The sequence below is a fragment of the Schistocerca gregaria genome, chromosome 3, assembly GCF_023897955.1.
Source record: "Schistocerca gregaria isolate iqSchGreg1 chromosome 3, iqSchGreg1.2, whole genome shotgun sequence".
Classification (NCBI taxonomy): Eukaryota; Metazoa; Arthropoda; class Insecta; order Orthoptera; family Acrididae; genus Schistocerca; species Schistocerca gregaria.
The window spans coordinates 384,169,211-384,188,912 of NC_064922.1; the positions used below are offsets into that span (position 1 = coordinate 384,169,211).

The window sequence follows — 19,702 nt, forward strand, 5'->3', positions numbered from 1 at the left end:
GTTTGGCACTTTGAAGAAAAGAGTAATGACCTGTTTAAAGGGTACGTTAAGGACTTTATGAAAATTAAGCTAGAAACGAGTCCCTGGAAAGAGGATTTTAAAACTATTGAGGAGTATATCTCATCAGTTAAGAAATATCTTGATATCGATCTGAGTCCCGAAGAGGTGGTTCCAAACCCAGGAAAGCGAGCAGTAGCTAAGATCTGTTTAAACTCTTTGTGGGGTAAATTCGGACAAAGACAAAACTTGACCCAGAGTGAGTATGTAGTGGATGTTAAAAGGTGGTATCAAATAATGTTGGATGACAGGCTTGATGTAAGCAATATGATATTTATTAACGATAATATAGTACAAGTCACCTATAAGTATAAAGATCATTTTGTTGAAGACTCCTACTCTACCAACGTGTTTATAGCAGCATTTACAACTTCTAATGCTCGGTTGCGACTTTATGATATGCTAGACAGGCTAGGGTCAAATGTGGTCTACTACGATACAGATAGTGTTGTTTACATAGATGATGGTTCAAACACCGTTGAAACAGGTTGTATGTTGGGAGAATGGACTGATGAACTGGGGAAGGATCATATCACAGATTGGATCTCTACAGGACCTAAGAGCTACGGATACTTGACAAGTAAGGGGAAGGAGACAATGAAGGTGAAAGGTTTCACGTTAAATTATGAAAACTCTAAAGCATTAAATATAACTACCATGAATCAAATAGTTGATAAGGAGATTAATAAGGTCGAGTTAAACTACAAAATGATTACCAGGGATTCCAAAACAAAAACCTTGATTAATAAGAACGTCACCAAAAACTTTAAATTCGAATATGATAAGAGAATGATTAAGCCTGAGGCTGGTGGTATTATAGAAACATATCCTTGGGGTTATTGAAATAAATAGGTAGACGTAAACCATAGAGTTTAAGATAAGTTAAGGCTAATAATAAAGGTAGACACAAACCATTTCCTGCGTGAAAATAATAATTAGACTAAGGTAGACACAAACCATTTTCCTGCGGAAAATAAGAAATTGAGAATTGTTTTTTAAGGTAGACACAAACCATTTTCCTACGGAAAATAAGAAATAATTTTAAGGTAGACTTCCACCACATCTCAGTAGATAATAAAAATGTTTATTCATCCTTAAAAAATCGTTGGTAACTTTTATGGATAATTTCACCACAGATTTAATGCTGTTTTCTGGTAATTTTAATTTAGGATAATGGTTGGTTTTAACCAGGAATTTGACTGTTATTTAGGGTAGTTGTGAACCTTAATTTTTCTCAGAACTTTTGAGTAGGTTTTAATGGTTACTTAGAGCCATATTTTTAATAAATGTTTGTGGCATTTCTTTAATCTTGTTATGGTTAGTTTTAAGCATTACTTTTGATTGCGTTTTATGGTTACTTAGAACCGTAAAATATCTTTATGGTTGGGGTGTTAATTTTTTAAATTTTTATGGTTGTTTTCAACTTTAAAAGAGATTACTTTTGGAAACCTCATTGGCGAGGTTGTGGTTGGTTTGATCCATAACTTTTGATTGCGTTTTATGGTGAGATTAGATCTTAAACAAGGTCACCCTACAGATAAGCAAAATACTTTTTAAGGTAGACTTGGACCTTAAAAAAGAAATAATTTTATGGTCAAAATGAACCCTAGAAGAGGGGGTGTTCCCTATACACCCACATACTACTAATTCGATATTAGCTACATTTCATTCACGGCAAAGTATAAACTAATGTGCACCAAACGCAAACCAATGACTACAACTATTTTTTACTGCAAATCATCCGAATTTTGTGCATATTATATAACTTCCAAATGTCATAGTAACTGAGCTGACCTATGAGGATATACGTAACAAAAGAACCAAAATTTTTAGCAAATGTTTTCTGCATGATCGTTTGAGAAAGATTAGAGCAGCGGGCGTGCACATGTCTCCGCTGCGCAGTTTAGCCAGTCGGCCACCTGCCATGCTGAAGTGGGCAAAAAATGTTGTTATCATTCTGGCTAGGCAGGTGGCGCCTGTCCGCCGCCGTTGGTGGAGCCACCAAGCTGCCACTGTGTGCTGACCCAGTATAACACTGGGATATTCTCCTTGCTATTTCGTGTCACCCACGCTGGCAGCCACTGCACAGGTAACCCACTTACCTCGTGTGCACAACCTTTAAGGTGAGTGTTGCGCTACAAAGTATCTGAACGAAGAAAAGCTGCAAGTTGATGTATGCGAGAAGTTTTGTGCCGCTTTCCAGAGGCCGACACTCTTCTTACAAGACTTGGTAGTGCGCACAGCCAACGGCCTTGGCGCAGTGGTGACACCGGTTCCCGTCAGGTAATCGAAGTTAAGCGCTGTTGGGCGTGGCTAGCACTGGGATGGGTCACCGTCTGGGTTGGCTGTGGCAAGTGGAGAACACTCAAGCTTTATGACGCCAATTAAGGAGCGACTTCACTGAGAAGTAGGGATACCAGTTACGAAAACTGACAACGACCGGAAGAGTTGTGTGCTGATCACATGCACCTCTGTATCCGTATCCAGTACGCATTAGGGCTGAAACTGACACGACAGGCAGTCGGTACCATTGGGCTTTTAAGGCCTGTTAGAATGGTGTTTGTTTTCGCTTTTGGTAGCACACAGTTCGTGAATAAACTACCTCTGGGAATGAGTGAATGAGCGTCCAAAGACCTGTAATAACATTCGGTCATTTTTGTCGATGTACAATCTTGAGTAGTTCTCGAGACGGCGTTTGGATTAGCTGTAGGCACTGGTGCTGAAACGCAAATGCTCGTGGAAACCTACCTTCAAGTCCAGCGAAAGCTTCAGGATCGATGTGAGTGATTTGGTTGCCATCCAGTTCCAGTGAGTTCAGCAGCGTCAGGTGGGAGAAGACGCGGCCCGGCACCTCCTTCAGCATGTTGTGCGCCAAGCCCAGAGAGTCCAGGCTCCTCAGCCCTGCAGGCAGGATGGAGAAACTAAGATAAGCATACCTTCCGGCCTCATCAACGTGGTGCGTCAGTACTGGCGGACACCTCACCATTGCTACAGTCCGTAACCACGCGCCCGGTACGGTCGCAGGTTCGAATCCTGCCTCGGACACAGTTGTGTGTGATGTCCTTAGCTTAGTTAGGTTTAAGTAGTTCTAAGTTCTAGGGGACTTATGACCTCAGAAGTTAAGTCCCATAGTGCTCAGAGCTATTTTTTTTAACCTCACCGTTGCCAGTTAAATTTGGAGGGACACTGTTTACAACGAGTAGCTATCCAACGCAGTTTTATTTTCATTAGTGCAAAGATCAGTTATACACTTGAGTGTGTCTAAATTGCGACACTAAAAAGAATATTGCTGTTGTGATCTGCGGACCGAATATTTGTATGATGAAACTATTCAGGGTAATATACCTCGTTGTTGTTGTTGTCTTCAGTCCTGAGACTGGTTTGATGTAGCTCTCCATGCTACTCTATCCTGTGCAAGGTGCTTCATCTCCCAGTACCTATTGCAAGCTACATCCTTCTGAATCTGCTTAGTGTACTCATCTCTCGGTCTCCCTCTACGATTTTTACCCTCCACGCTGCCCTCCAACGCTAAATTTGTGATCCCTTGATGCCTCAAAACATGTCCTACCAACCGATCCCTTCTTCTAGTCAAGTTGTGTCACAAACTTCTCTTCTCCCCAATCCTATTCAATACCTCCTCATTAGTTACGTAATCTATCCACCTTATCTTCAGTATTCTTCTGTAGCACCACATTTCGAAAGCTTCTATTCTCTTCTTGTCCAAACTAGTTATCGTCCATGTTTCACTTCCATACATGGCTACACTCCAAACAAATACTTTCAGAAACGACTTCCTGATACATAAATCTATATTCGATGTTAACAAATTTCTCTTCTTCAGAAACGCTTTCCTTGCCATTGCCAGTCTACATTTTATATCCTCTCTACTTCGACCATCATCAGTTATTTTACTCCCTAAATAGAAAAACTCCTTTACTACTTGGTCTCATTTCCTAATCTAATTCCCTCAGCATCACACGATTTAATTTGACTACATTCCATTATCCTCGTTTTGCTTTTGTTGATGTTCATCTTATATCCTCCTTTCAAGACACTGTCCATTCCGTTCAACTGCTCTTCCAAGTCCTTTGCCGTGTCTGACAGAATTACAATGTCATCGGCGAACCTCAAAGTTTTTACTTCGTCTCCATGAATTTTAATACCTACTCCAAATTTTTCTTTTGTTTCCTTTACTGCTTGCTCAATATACAGATTGAATAACATCGGGGAGAGGCTACAACCCTGTCTCACTCCTTTCCCAACCACTGCTTCCCTTTCATGCCCCTCGACTTTTATGACTGCCATCTGGTTTCTGTACAAATTGTAAATAGCCTTTCGCTCCCTGTATTTTACCCCTGCCACCTTTAGAATTTGAAAAAAGAGTATTCCAGTCAACATTGTCAAAAGCTTTCTCTAAGTCTACAAATGCTAGAAACGTAGGTTTGCCTTTTCTTAATCTTTCTTCTAAGATAAGTCGTAAGGTCAGTATTGCCTCACGTGTTCCAACATTTCACCGGAATCCAAACTGATCCTCCCCGAGGTCTGCATCTACCAGTTTTTCCATTCGTCTGTAAAGAATTCGCGTTAGTATTTTGCAGCTGTGACTTATTAAACTGATAGTTCGGTAATTTTCACATCTGTCAGCACCTGCTTTCTTTGGGATTGGAATTATTATATTCTTCTTGAAGTCTGAGGGTATTTCACGTGTCTCATACATCTTGCTCACCAGCTGGTAGAGTTTCGTCATGACTGGCTCTCCCAAGGCTGTCAGTAGTTCTAATGGAATGTTGTCTACTCCGGGGGCCTTGTTTCGACTCAGGTCTTTCAGTGCTCTCTCAAACTCTTCACGCAGTATCGTATCTCCCATTTCGTCTTCATCTACATCCTCTTCCATTTCCACAATATTGTCCTCAAGTACATCACCCTTGTATAAACCTTCTATATACTCCTTCCACCTTTCTGCCTTCCCTTCTTTGCTTAGAACTGGGTTGCCATCTGAGCTCTTGGTATTCATACACGTGGTTCTCTTCTTTCCAAAGGTCTCTTTAATTTTCCTGTAGGCAGTATCTATCTTACCCCTAGTGAGATAAGCTGCTACATCCTTACATTTGTCCTCTAGCCATCCCTGTTTAGCCATTTTGCACTTCCTGTCGATCTCATTTTTGAGACGTCTGTATTCCTTTTTGCCTGCTTCATTTACTGCATTTTTATATTTTCTCCTTTCATCAATTAATTTCAATATTTCTTCTGTTACCCAAGGATTTCTAGCAGCCCTCGTCTTTTTACCTACTTTATCCTCTGCTGCCTTCACTACTTCATCCCTCGGAGCTACCCATTCTTCTTCTACTGTATTTCTTTCCCCTATTCCTGTCAATTGTCCCCTTTGCTCTCCCTCAAACGCTGTACAACCTCTGGTTCTTTCAGTTTATCCAGGTCCCATCTCCTTAAATTCCCAACTTTTTGCAGTTTCTTCAGTTTTAATCTACAGGTCATAACCAATAGATTGTGGTCCGAGTCCACATCTGCCCCTGGAAATGTCTTACAACTTAAAACCTGGTTCCTAAATCTCTGTCTTACCATTATATAATCTATTTGATACCTTTTAGTATCTCCAGGGTTCTTCCACGTATACAACCTACTTTCATGATTCTTAAACCAAGTGTTAGCTATGATTAAGTTGTGCTCTGTGCAAAATTCTACTAGGCGGCTTCCTCTTTCATTTCTTAGCCCCAATCCATATTCACCTACTATGTTTCCTTCTCTCCCTTTTCCTACACTCGAATTCCAGTCACCCATTACTATTAAATTTTCGTCTCCCTTCACTATCTGAACAATTTCTTTTATTTCATCGTACATTTCTTCATCATCTGCAGAGCTAGTTGGCATATAAACTTGTACTACTGTAGTAGCTGTGGGCTTCGTATCTATCTTGGCCACAATAATGCGTTTACTATGCTGTTTGTAGTAGCTTACCCGCATTCCTATTTTCCTATTCATTATTAAACCTACTCCTGCATTACCCCTATTTGATTTTGTGTTTATAACCCTGTAGTCACCTGACCAGAAGTCTTGTTCCTCCTGCCACCGAACTTCACTAATTCCCACTATATCTAACTTTAACCTATCCATTTCCCTTTTTAAATTTTCTAACCTACCTGCCCGATTAAGGGATCTGACATTCCACCAACGGTCCTAAAAAGTTTCTAGACTGGATTAATAAAAAATAGAGAAACGTTAAGATAGTTATAATTTTTCGTGTAATCGACATAGTCTCACTTGCCCTCCTCCACTCCACACGCACAGAATCTTCATACAGCCATGTGAAACTGTCAGAAAAGTCTTTCTTTACAATTTGGGCAATTCGCTCAATACACTGATTTCAATATCGTCTATGTCGTTGAAATGTTCTCCTTTCATATGAATTTCTGCACCTTCTCGTTTTGTAGTCTTTCAAATTCTGGAGGTGGCAGGGGTAAAATACAGGGAGCGAAAGGCTATTTACAATTTGTTCGCCGATGACATTGTAATTCTGTCAGAGACGACAAAGGACCTGGAAGAGCAGCTGAACGGAATGGACAGTGTCTTGGAAGGAGGATATAAGATGAAAATTAACAAAAGCAAAACGAGGATAATGGAATGTAGTCGAATTAAATCGGGTGATGCTGTGGGAGTTAGATTAGGAAATGAGACACTTAAAGTAGTAAATGAGTTTTGCTGTTTGGGGAGCAAATTAACTGATGATGATAGAATTAGAGAGGATATAAAATGTAGACTGGCAATGGCAAGTAAATCGTTTCTGAAGAAGAGAAATTTGTTAACATCGAGTATAGATTTAAGTGTCAGGAAGTCGTTTCTGAAAGTATTTGTATGGATTGTAGCCGTGTATAGATGTAAAACATGGACGATAAACAGTTTAGACGAGAAGGGAAGCTTCCGAAATGTGGTGCTACAGAAGAATGCTGAAGATTAGATGGGCAGATCACATAACTAATGAGGAGGTACTGAATAGAACTGGAGAGAAGAGAAATTTGTAGCAAAACTTGACTAGAAGAAGGAATCGGTTGGTAGGGGATATTGTGAGGCATCAGTGGACCACCAATTTAGTATTGGAGGGTAGCGTGGAGGGTAAAAATCGTAGAGGGAGACCAAGAGATGAATACACTAAACAGATTCAGAAGGATGTAGGTTGCAGTAGGTACTGGGAGATGATGCTTGCACAAGATAGAGTAGCATGGAGATCTGCATCAAAGCAGTCTCTGGGCTGAAGACCACAACAATAACACTCGTTTGTACTGATTTCACAAGATCACTCATGACGGCTTTTTTTTCAGAAAAGAACTGTCCACGTTTTGCATCACACTCAAGTCATAGGAAAAATCCACTCGTCGTTGTTTGATCAGAATACAAGTGTGCAGGACAAATATTACACACGTTTTTCTCTTCTTCAAAACCTTCTGGAGAATTTCTTGAACATTTTTAGAGATGTTGCCTCATTCCGATTTTTGGTGCCATAACGTTGACAAAATAGAGCCACATTTTCACACTTCTCACACGCAACTGACACTCCATACACAAAATTTCTGTTTTATTAGTTTAAGGTGCCACAGTACTTATACGCTGACATCGTTTCTACACTAGAAATAAACTGAGTTTACGAACTTTTCGTACAGACTACTATTACAACCCTCATCTATTTGAAACTGCTTACTGTAGCCAAACTCGGTCTTCCTTTGCAATTTTTATCCCTCCAGAACTTTCCTCCATTACCATATTGAAGATTCCTTGATGCTTCAAGATTTCAAGATGTGTTATATCACTCAATCCCTTCTTTTAGTCAAGCTATACGAGGGCTATTTTTGTTTTCAATCTCCGATCACTTTTGAAAAGAAAACTGCAGTGAAAATTAGAAATATTTTAATTGCAACGTTCAGCTACACCTTGCACCTGCTTCTTTACATAGCCGCCATTTCGACATAGAGATATGTCGTAGCATCATGCCAGCTATCCAATACCTCCTTCACAGATGGCAGCCGCCTCTGCTTTCCACCAATTCCCTTGCTGGTGTACAGCTCGTTGTCTGTGCCAAAATGCTGTCCTCAAAGCCAGAGGCTCATGTGAACGAAGAGATGAAAGTCAAACGGAGTCAACTACAGTCAGTTATTAAAAACTTCCCATCGAAAACGGTGCAATAGCGTCGTTGGTGCTTGCACCCGCAGTGTACAAAGGAGAATTGTCATGAAGAAGGAAACACGTGATGGTCATGTTATGTGGGCTGCATGAAATTAGGCAGTCACTTCATACTTGATGGAAGGCTCTATTGTTCTTAGCATCTCTACATGTTCACTGTGCACTCAGAACTGAAAACTGCCTCGTGACGCGAGCGGTGGGCGTGCTAGAGACACTGTACAACACATCTGCGCAAAACGTCATTATATTTTCACTATGGTTTTAATGTTGCGACCTATCGGAGGTTGACAAGAAATAGTCTTCATAAGCAAAATTCTTTCATTCGCAGTTAGATGTAGTACCATCTAAATAGTTATCTGATCTACCTGTCTCATCTGAATGTTTTTCAGAAGTTCGAAATTTCAAAACCTTCTATTCTCTTCTGTTCTGAGCTGTTCATCATTCACATTTCAATTCTTTACGAGGGTACAGTACACACAAATACGTCCAGAAATGACTTACTAACAGTTAAACTACAGTCGTAAGTTCACATATTTCCATTTCTCAGAAATGTTTGTCTTTTATTGTCTACCTTTTATACACTGCCCCCACCTCGGCCTTCGTAAATAATTTTGCTGTCCAAATAGCAAAACTCATTTTCTGTGTGTGCGATTTTTGACGTTTCTTTGATCTCCTATCTGCCTGCCTGTGCGTTTTCAAAGGCCACTTCACATGTTTGACCAGTAAAGATTAACTAGGTAATGTGTGATTACCAGCAGTTGGGTCAACAGGTAAGGCATGCATATACGCCCTGGTAAAAGCAAGGCAAAGGAAGGGGTAACTGCTGGACGTGCCACTTCCCGATCACCAATAGGCCCTTAGGCCCTTCTGTCTGGACTCTCAGAGGTATGACCTGAGGTGTGACAGTCACAATTCGAGTTACTGTTCCAGTCTGAAGGACTCCCATCGTCGGCAATAGGAGGGGATTGAATCACAATGACCACCAAAGCAATTCTCTCAACCTTGTCTAACAAATGGAAAGAAATTACATGTTTTCGATCAGCACCTTGCTGCTTATTAGTGTTACGATTGGAACAAGGTATGATTTTTGTTAGGGTTAGTCCGTTCATCATTCAGTAAAATGTGGACGCAATTGCAAGTTCAGTGAAGTCATTCTCTCGGCCACACAATGGAACTTTCCTAATTGGGACAGTAAGTGCGCTTCATTCCAAACATCCTTTGGAAGCTACACTCCCTACGGGTATCCAATTCGAACAGAGGCCCATTGCTTGCTGAAATACTCACCTCAGTTTTGTTACCACTTGGCTGCTTGATGGGCGGACCAAGGGGCGAATCAAAGGATATAATATTAGAGTGTAACAGCAATGAATAAAGTTACGAACGGTGTAGACAGCGAATTTACATACTCTATTTCTCACATTCGATCGAGTGGGGCAGCGGAATGTGTAAATTGCTGTAGAGAGCGAGATTATACGCCCATTTCCCCAGTTGCATTAACTCCACAGGAGACCACGCGACTTCGTAGTGAGAATGCCCTGTGTATCTCGATAAGCGGGATATTCAGAAGATCTGAATCAGAACGAGGGTTTCACTTACTGTTGCCGAGCACTGTCTTGGCCGCGTCATGATTATAACACTATATGGCCAAACAGTTCTTCGATCACCAGCTCAACGTCACAATTTTAAAATCCCTGAACACGTATTGGAAAGTAATCCATCTTATTCTGAATCGAGTATTCAAAAGCATACAAAACCAGACGTTCCAAAGCTGCCAAGGAAGTCGCCAATAACGAAACTACTATGTGCTATTCTTAAGTATAGTCATCCTTCGATGGAATGTATGCAGCATCAGGTTTCGTAGGGTAGAACTGCGGCTGCTAGTAAGTTCAGAATCCCCCACACTTTTTCGCAATACATCACGACCTTCCTCCCGAAGAGGGACTCTGCCTCAAGGAGTGTAACGAGGCTCATCTCAGACAACGTGCATAGCCAGATCATTCCGCTGAAATACTCGGCTGTAAGCTCTTGCTTTCCATAGTTTCCTTCCTAGATTTATATTTTCTCTTGACAGAAACCACAGCCCCGAGTCGCTCGTCCTTACGAGGGCGGATATACTAGAGCTTATCGCCCAGCTCGCAAGACATTTCCTTGCTGCTCGGTCACTGAAATGACCACCGTTTCATCTGGGACTCGCCCAGAGCGTATGCAGGGGGCCTGGCCCTATCGGGTATTCTGGACCAGCTTAATATCGCTACCAACAACACAGGCGAATACACATTTCTTTCAGATTCTACACATTTGCTGTCACACCTGCATCTCTCCTTCTGCAGCTCACAGCTTGCTCACCGTCTAGAGTTGTCAATCGTGCAGACACACCGTCGAGCAACCATGTCCGATGCGTAATTCACGTGGTGAATCACGTACAATCCATGCGTAAAACGACTTGGCAGCCTTGTAAAGCTGACTGGGAGCGTTACTCAGCATTGGTGGCCTTTGACAAACAACAATTACACAGCAGTTACGTCTCGGTAGAATACATTACGAAAGTGATCCTCTCAGCCACTGAAAGTCCCAATTCGCGAATATTTTCCCTCCTGTGACAAACTCCAGGGCCATGGTGGACACAGCATGCAATTCCTACGTGCAGGCGTCCCCTCTGAATCTCTGAGCGCCATTCAACGGTGGTGACCAGTGCAAAATAACATCAGATGAGCGCAAAGAGCCGTAGAATTATTAGAGATAGCAAAAGAGCCTACTGTATTTCATTCGTCAATCCTCTTAAGTGTTTTACTGCTTCTGCTGTCTTAGGAACAACGTTCGTCGTCTATCTGGAAAAATGTCTATCTTCCAATACCTGGCTAACTGACAAACCAGGGACTCCTAAGAAGATATGTGAACACAAAATAAGCAGTCTTGCATATGCGGATGACTTAGCTGTGATGGCAGATTCGATTGAAAGTTTGCAAAGTAATATTTGAGAGCTAGATCAGAAATGTAAGGACTATGGTATGAAGATTAGCATCTCCAAAGCGAAAGTAATGTCAGTGGGAAAGAAATATAAACCGGTATAGTGCCAAATAGGAGGAACAAAGTTAGAACAGGTGAACGGTTTCAAGTACTTAGGATGCATATTCTCACAGGATGGCAACATAGTGAAAGAACTGGAAGCGAGGTGTAGCAAAGCTAATGCAGTGAGCGCTCAGCTACTATCTACTCTCTTCTGCAAGAAGGAAGTCAGTACCAAGACTAAGTTATCTCTGCACCGCTCAATCTTTCGACCAACTTTGTTGTATGGGAGCGAAAGCTGGGTGGATTCAGGTTACCTTATCAACAAGGATGAGGTTACGGATATGAAAGTAGCTAGGATGATTGCAGGTACTAGTAGATGGGAAAATGGCAGGAGGGTGTCCACAATGAGGAAATCAAAGAAAAACTGGGAATGAACTCTATAGATGTAGCAGTCAGGGCAAACAGGCTTAGATGGTGGGGTTACGTTACACGCATGGGAGAAGCAAGGTTACCCAAGGGACTCATGAATTCAGCAGTAGAGGGTAGGAGGAGTCGGGGCAGACCAAGGAGAAGGTACCTGGATTCGGTTAAGAATAATTTTGAAGTAATAGGTTTAACATCAGAAGAGGCACCAATGTTAGCACTGAATAGGGGATCATGGAGGAATTTTATAAGGGGGGCTATGCTCCAGACTGAACGCTGAAAGGCATAATGTCTTAAATGATGATGGTTATCCAATACCTGGTAATGAGCCGAATGTTAAGACTTCTGCGAAGTGCAAGCCCATGATGCTGAAGTTTTCACCACGATTCACTATAATATCGTTTGCAAAACAAGTGTACGAGTCAGCTTCACGTCGATGATGAAGTTATCAGTGACTGACCATACTTCGTATTGCGGGGACAAATGCGGGCAAGCTAGTCAGGAGCGGAATTTTCAAAGCAACCATTCAGGTATTTACTTTCATAGAAATCGAGAAACCACAGGAAACGTAAATAGTGATGACCGATCTAAAATCTGGAGTGTCATCCCCCAGAATGCGAGTCCAGTATACTAACCACAACGTCACTTCACTCGTAGCATATTCGCTTAATATTTGTGTAATGTGGATGACTATAATGAGTGTTGTATTTGAAATGTTGGGGATACATATGAAACTGAAAGGAAAGGAAATGAATTTATCTGTATTTCCGTTAACCACAGACAGGATCTCAAAAAGCTAATATCACCACCCTACGGACTATGAACAATACTGTCCTGCACCTATCTCCATGTAAGACTGCAGAAAGGGTTTGGAACTGAGCTCAGAACGTTAGAACACAATCTAACGACCAGAAATTTTCCTCAAATATATTTTCAACGTTTGTTAAATTGAGGCTGTCAGTGGATTTAGTATCACTTGGTATGTGGATAAGCAATACAGCATCTTGATCACTTAGTGGTATGTACACGTGGTAAGTGTGATTCAGTCATTATCGACAATACGTTATCTTGCTACATTCACTCAAAATATCTTCGAACAGTATCAGAATCTTCCTAACGGCCACGAACAAGCAGTAACATTTGTATTCTTACAATGTGTTTTCCTCTCTCAGCTTATACACTTTCCTCACAGCATTTCCAATTCAGCGAACAGACCTGGAGCGAGCCTGTGCGATCGGTCTTAAGTCCGCCAGGGAATTTAATCTTACCTGCTTGTGCCGAATCTCCGTCCTCTGAAATTGCATTCAACTTCGGAAATAAGACGAAGTCCACAGAGACCAGGCCCCTAGAATTGGTAGGCTGATGAGATACTTTCTGCCTCGTGCCGGCCGCGAATGATGTGGATCGGCAAAGCCCGAAAATCGTGTTTTGAAAATTTAGTTGCAGTTGTGACGAGGAGAATGGTATGAGTATTTATACGGCTTCCTACTTCAATATACGAGTCATTATTGTAAACTCGTGTGCTTAATATCAAGATTAATATTGCTCCTGTGCGACTTGCTAAGGTCATTTTACTGCTACTTGCAGGAATCAACCATCAAAACAACGTTGTGGGAAATTGTTTGCTTTTATTTTAAAATCTTTGTTGTTGATCGATCGTGCGTAACGTAGCTCTTGGGGCTATCAACCACATAATACAAACCTGATCCCCATATTCTCATTAGATGCAAATCATATCAGGATCATATGTGTGTGGCTTTCATATCAAGATAAAGGACGAGAATCACTGCATTAAATGATGGTTTCAAAATAAAAACAATATCCTAAACGCGTCAATACTCACGATATTCGGGAACACTGTGTCTGAAGCACGGTACGGATTGGCAAGATTTGGACCTGGAGACTAAAGGGCAGACCATGAAAAACTTAGTCTGTGTACAATAAATGGAATTTGGTCCTCTTCTCTACTCTTCATGAGCAATGAAAATTATTGGCAGTTCCATCATGCATGCAAGACGTCCAAGAGATCTTGAAGCCCTGAAAGCAACTTCGAACAACCAGAACAAGACTGGGTTCCAGCTCGGTGACGGTATCAACAGTTCAGAGGAACTCTCTATTGACTGAAATCTAAAAAGGCAAGTAACAGATTCAAACCATTAAAGTTTATTTTAAAGTCGCGGTTTTCTTCTTAGGTCCAGACTTTCCAAACGCTTTTTGTTAGTGGGGGGAACTATGGCAGTATTTTGTAATTTTAAAAGTGCCGTTGTTGTTATTATGTCAGGAGCGATCAAGAAGTTCCCGTCTGAGGGCGTTGCTGCAGTGGATAAGCAACGTACCATGATTTTGATGCAGGTATATAAGCAACGACATGTAGATAAGCGGGATATGTAGCATTCATGTCTTTCTGGCACGCGTGCGGGAAAAGCAGAAACATGAACTATGGTTATGTTATTACCAAATGCTTCCAAACAGGACCAACGTGTTGTCTTTCTTTTCTTGGCTGCCGAAGAACAATACCGATAAACATCCATCGGCGTATGAAGAATGTGTGTGGGGCACCACGGCTGTTGAAAACAACTGTTGTGAGATGGTGCGCCAAGTTCCATGCTCCCTCATGATAACGCACATCCCCATATAGCAAATGTCGTAACGCAGAAGTTACAATTCAAATGTGAGAGATTCGAGCACCCACTCTATAATCCATGCGATATCACTTCTTCGGTTCCTTAAGAAAAGTCGGCGATTCCTGTTTGTCGAGGATGTGAAGCAGACAGTTACGCACTTCTCGGCGGAGCAGGACACTGTGTTTTTCCAAACGGATATCTTCAAGCTGGTGCGTCGACGGTACGATGGCCACAATGCCCACGGTGATTTCACCTGAATAGCATAACTATTCTGGGATGTCAACCATCGAACGGAAGCTTTTTGATCGCAGTTGATATTTATCTACAATACGTGGTAAACAACAGTGAATCACCCAACACGTGAGGACGAAACGAAATATGTGATGTAGATTCAGTGATTAAAAATCGAATCGAATTTATAAAGTAGAAGGTGACCCAAAAGTATGTTAACATTTGAAAACTCAATACTTCACGGAATAATGTAGGTAGAGAGGTAAAAGTTAACATATACTTGAAACGACATCGAATTCTACTGAACCCAAAAAAAGTGCACTAAATGACCAACAGATGGTGCTTTATATGACACAAAACAAGTAAGTGGTATCACAATTGATTGCTAGCGGAGACGATGTTCTTTACAACGAATGCTCAACATGTCGGCCGTAATTCATCAATAATTCCTGTAGTCGAGAGACAACGCTACCAGCACCGCTATACAGCATATCAGTACGTATAGTGGGAAACAGCCTTCGGATGTTGTCTTTTAGCATCACCAGTGACGTCGGACGAGCGCGCTACACCTGCGACATCAAGTAACCCCACAAGAACCAGTCACACGGATTAAGGTCTGCGGACCTGAGGGGCCAAGCATGACGCAAGGGACGGCGCACCACGCTATCCTCACCAAACTAAGTGTACAAGAGATTGTGGCGACAGGATCGTAAAGCCGCAGTAGCGGATTCTCCATCCTGATAGTAAAACTTCACTATCGGTACCTTTCCTAGTAAAGTCAGCATGCCGCTATTGACAAACTGAATATTGGCTTCAGTCTCGGGTTCTTCGGCCGACGTTTCGCCAGCACGAGTGGCTGCCATTGTCAAAGTTCACCCTGCACTGCCGGTGGTGAACTGGAGCCGAGCTCGCGGTCGCAGACTGTATGTACCTGGCGCACCAGCGTCCGAGGACTTCACCGCAGTCATTTCCGGTGCGGTTCTCCTCTTACTACTGGCGACGGTCGCTCGCTGCAGTACGGGAAACGTCACTAAAATCATTAGATGAACGTTGGCCGAAGAACCCGAGACAGTAGCCAATAGGCAGTTTGTCAACAAGTGGCCACAAAAGCCTTAACAATTTTGTATTCTGCTGCGCTTACTGGCGCATCTGACTTCCTCTCTCACTACAGCTCATTTTACACACGATTCTCACGCGGCGTCAGTGACTTGTTGCTGTACAGTGTCATCTGTTGGGCGGTTTTGGCATTCGTTTCTCGGTTCCATAAGACCCCATGTAATTTCAGACATGTGTGTCAAGCTTTACCTCTCTACCCTCATTATTCGTCGAATTAACGCTTTTCCAAATGTCGACGGAGAACCCTGTGCCTCACAGTATGAGCCCAACCGGTAAGACATTATACCCCATTGTGAGTGGTGTTATAAAGCCGTTAAACTCCTAAGGCAGGCCGGCCCACATGTTGGTAACTGACCCTTGATATCCCTGATACTGGCAGTATGAGAGAGGTCAAGTCAGAGCTTTTATCAGGGAAGGATCAGGAGATCTTCCTGAGTACAGCAGTACCTCAGCATCACGGAGACAGTACTTAGAGGTACTTGTCATGTGTGGACGAGCTTTGTCCTGCTGAGAAATGACACCACGTTACTGTCACATGAGGAGTAACATTTGAAGACACAGGATGTCCGCGACGTACCTCTGTGCCATCAGACGTTCCTCAGTCACTTACGCCATGGTCTGAAGTCATACAAGATGGCACAGAGCGCCACGAACCCAGGAGTAATACCACTATGACTCTCCAAAAGAACGGAAGAATGGGACCCCCCATCACGTTGCCGAAATATAAATTGACCTAAAATGTATAATAGAGCGTTATCAATGTCACTGTTTGATTTTCGTGTTCTTGATAAACTATTTTTGGATAAATTTCTTGTTTCTCATCTAAATAATCTGTGACAACCAACCCGAAGTCGGGGCAGCTTGCTGCAAAAATTAACTCTGACATAACGTTGTTTCTTGAAAAGCTGAATGCTGCTATGGTATAAAATCTGTGGAAAAATGAAACGAAGGATACATTTTGTGAGATACAGTGATGACATCAAGGCAAACTAAACGCTGTCTCTTCACAAATTAAAAGTCATAAATTGTGTCAGCTTCTCGATTCTCCCTTACTCTTGTTTCCAATAACATGTGCTTCATTTTCTAAAGATCTTAGTTGGTTCAGTTTACCGAAATTTCTTTCTTGAGAACTCACTATGTCTGAAAACATTAATTTTGTGTATCTACAAACAAGTTTTGCACGGTATTTGCTACGGTCACTATTATGATTATTATGAGGTGTAGTAATGGAAGTTAAAATGGTTCAAATGGCTCTGAGCACTATGGGACTTAAAATCTATGGTCACCAGTCCTCTAGAACTTAGAACTACTTAAACCTAACTAACCTAAGGACATCACACAACACCCAGCCATCACCAGGCAGAGAAAATCCCTGACCCCGCCGGGAATCGAACCCGGGAACCCGGGCTTGGGAAGCGAGAACGCTACCGCACGACCGCGAGATGCGGGCAGTAATGTAAGTAGTAGTTGTTGCATCGCTATTGTTAATGCAATTAGCTCTCAGTCTGTACTGTTATTCACATTATTATTACAAACATTCAAATAATTTTTAACTCTATTAATCAGCTTTACTACAATTTAGCATTTTAAAATTATTGCCGTATCGCAAATAAACGAGATATATAAGGGGCAGTCGAATGAAATCGAGACAGGTAGAAAAACAGTGATTTAACTGTTTATTATTCCAAAATATCGTTACAATTTCCGCCTCCGTTGCGTAGCGGTAGCGTTACCGTCTCCCATGCAAGGGGCCCGGGTTCGATTCCCGGCAGGGGTGTGGGTGTTGAGTGTCCATCATCATTTTCATCACCATTGACTCGCAAGTCGACGAAGTGGCGTTAACTAAAAAGGACTTGCAATACGGCGGCCGAACTCCCCCGAATGGGACCTCCCGGCCAACAATGCCATACGATCATTTCCTTTTTTTTTTATCGGCACAATTTTTGATACATGTATCCCACTGTGAGACAAGAAGGTGGATGCCTTCATGGAAAAATGTTTACGGAACCATCTACATAGACATGGGTACTCTGTAAATCACACTTAAGTGCCTGGGAGAGGGTTCATCGAACCACCTTCACGATAATTCTCTATTATCCCAGTCTCGAACAGCGCGCGGAAAAAACTAACACATATATGATTGCACCCAGGTGTGCACCTCTTCGCCCGAAACACATCGAAGGCCACGAATGTCTTCCTTCAAGAGTCCAAAAATATGGAAAACGCATGAAGAGAGATCGGGACTGTATGGGGGATGTGTAAGGGCTTCCCAGCGGAACTTCTGCAGCGTACTCGAAACAACATTGGCAACATGCTGGCGGGCATTATCCTAGGACAGAATGATGTCGTCCGTCAACTTTCGTGGGTGTTTGAACTTGATGCAGCGCTTCAAATTTTGCAAATTGTCCGCATTCCTCTATGTGTTTATTGTGGTGCTGCATTCGAGAAAGTCAATGAGCAGCGGGCCCTTGCAGTCAAGTAAAAATGTCAACATGACTTTCCCGGAGTTGCTGTGCCTGTTGTTTCGACTATGGGGCAGAAGTATCACTGTGAAGCACTTACACATCCCCCACACAGTCCCCATCTCTCGTCATGAGGTTCCCATACTTCTGGAGCCCGGAAGAAAGATATTCGTGGCCGTCGTATTTCTTCGGCCAAAGAGGTGTATGCCCGCAGACAACCGCAATAATTTTCCCTGAAGAAATTCACGATTTCCTCTCATTGTGGGATAAGGGTATCAACAGTTAAGGCGATTACGTTTGAAATTAAAATAATGTCGTGCGACTAGGGCCTCCCGTCGGGTAGACCGTTCCCCAGGGTGCAAGTATTTCGATTTGATGCCACTTCGGCCACTTGCGCGTCCATGGGGATGAAATGATGATGATTAGGACAACACAACAACCAGTCCCTGAGAGGAGAAAATCTCCTACCCAGCCGCGTATCGAACCCGAGCCGTTAGAATTGACATTCTGTCACGCTGACCACTCAGCTACCGGTGGGGGGGACACAATTGAAACGATACACAGTTTACTTACTGTTTTTTCCTCTACCTTATTTTCATTTGAGTGATCCTTATAAAAAGAAGGGAATGTGTAAAGAGATGGTCCGATGCAAGAGTGTGCCTAAACATCCTAAATTAGAAAAAGAAAGTAAAAAATATTTTTACCTCATGGAAAGCAAAATATTTCTTTGATACTGTGGTATTTTCACGAAAATACGCATATCTTGAACAATAATGTGTACCACATCTTTCTGAACCGTTTTCAAAATCGCTAGCGGGAACAGACTGTCGAATATTATCCTTCACATTCACATTGCAGCGGTTTATAGCCTGACAAACAATGTCTGCAGTTCGTCTTCACTAAATTAGATTTGTAATACCAAGTGAGGTGGCGACTGACATGCAGAACTGATTTTCAGATCTATGACATCCATCCAGACCTATGTTTTTCGGATGCCGCAAGGGTTCCTTTGGAGAGAGGAGACAACCGATTTCGAGGGCCATTTATGGTCCGCATATAATGAACTTAGCGTAGACAGCAGGTTAAACTCCAGTCCACTTTCCTTGCTTTTGAGGTTAGTATTTCCCTTGACTTCACATTATAGAAATAGCTAAATGCAGTAATTTAATCTAAACTGAGGTCATTGTTGAAGTTGATACGAATGTGACATTTAATGTAAATATTTTGTAACATAAATTCAAATTTTTAGATATAATTGGAGTTCATCGCTGCCCATAATGTCATAGTTTCCTTTGTGTTACAAGAGCGAGTAAACACCAACGCTGGGACGCACATAATATCTTTGACTGCGGAAACAGAATATGCTGTAGTATTATTTTACTTGTTGCTTTTCCTATGTTGCTTTTTGCATGCCTTTCACCACGTCCAAGTGGAAACGTAAGCCCAATGTCGTATGTAAGTACTCTCAAGTAAAAGGGCATGAAACCAGAGGAATGCTGCACGTTGCGCCAGCAATATCGCTGCTTCATCAACTAACGTTAAGCTAAGCCGTGCTCAATGGTTTCTTTGCCGGCGCCCGCTTATCGGACGCTG

At 42.2% G+C, this 19,702-nt stretch overlaps 1 protein-coding gene across 1 annotated transcript in view; it reads right to left on the reverse strand.

Moving 5' to 3' along the window:
• Positions 1 to 19,702, reverse strand: part of LOC126353999 (slit homolog 2 protein) — a 1,283,043-nt gene that overhangs the window by 294,065 nt on the left and 969,276 nt on the right. Inside the window, exon 5 of the mRNA XM_050003305.1 lies at positions 2,806 to 2,958. Within this exon, the coding sequence (XP_049859262.1) occupies positions 2,806 to 2,958 (153 nt within the window). The remainder of the gene's footprint in view (positions 1 to 2,805; positions 2,959 to 19,702) is intronic.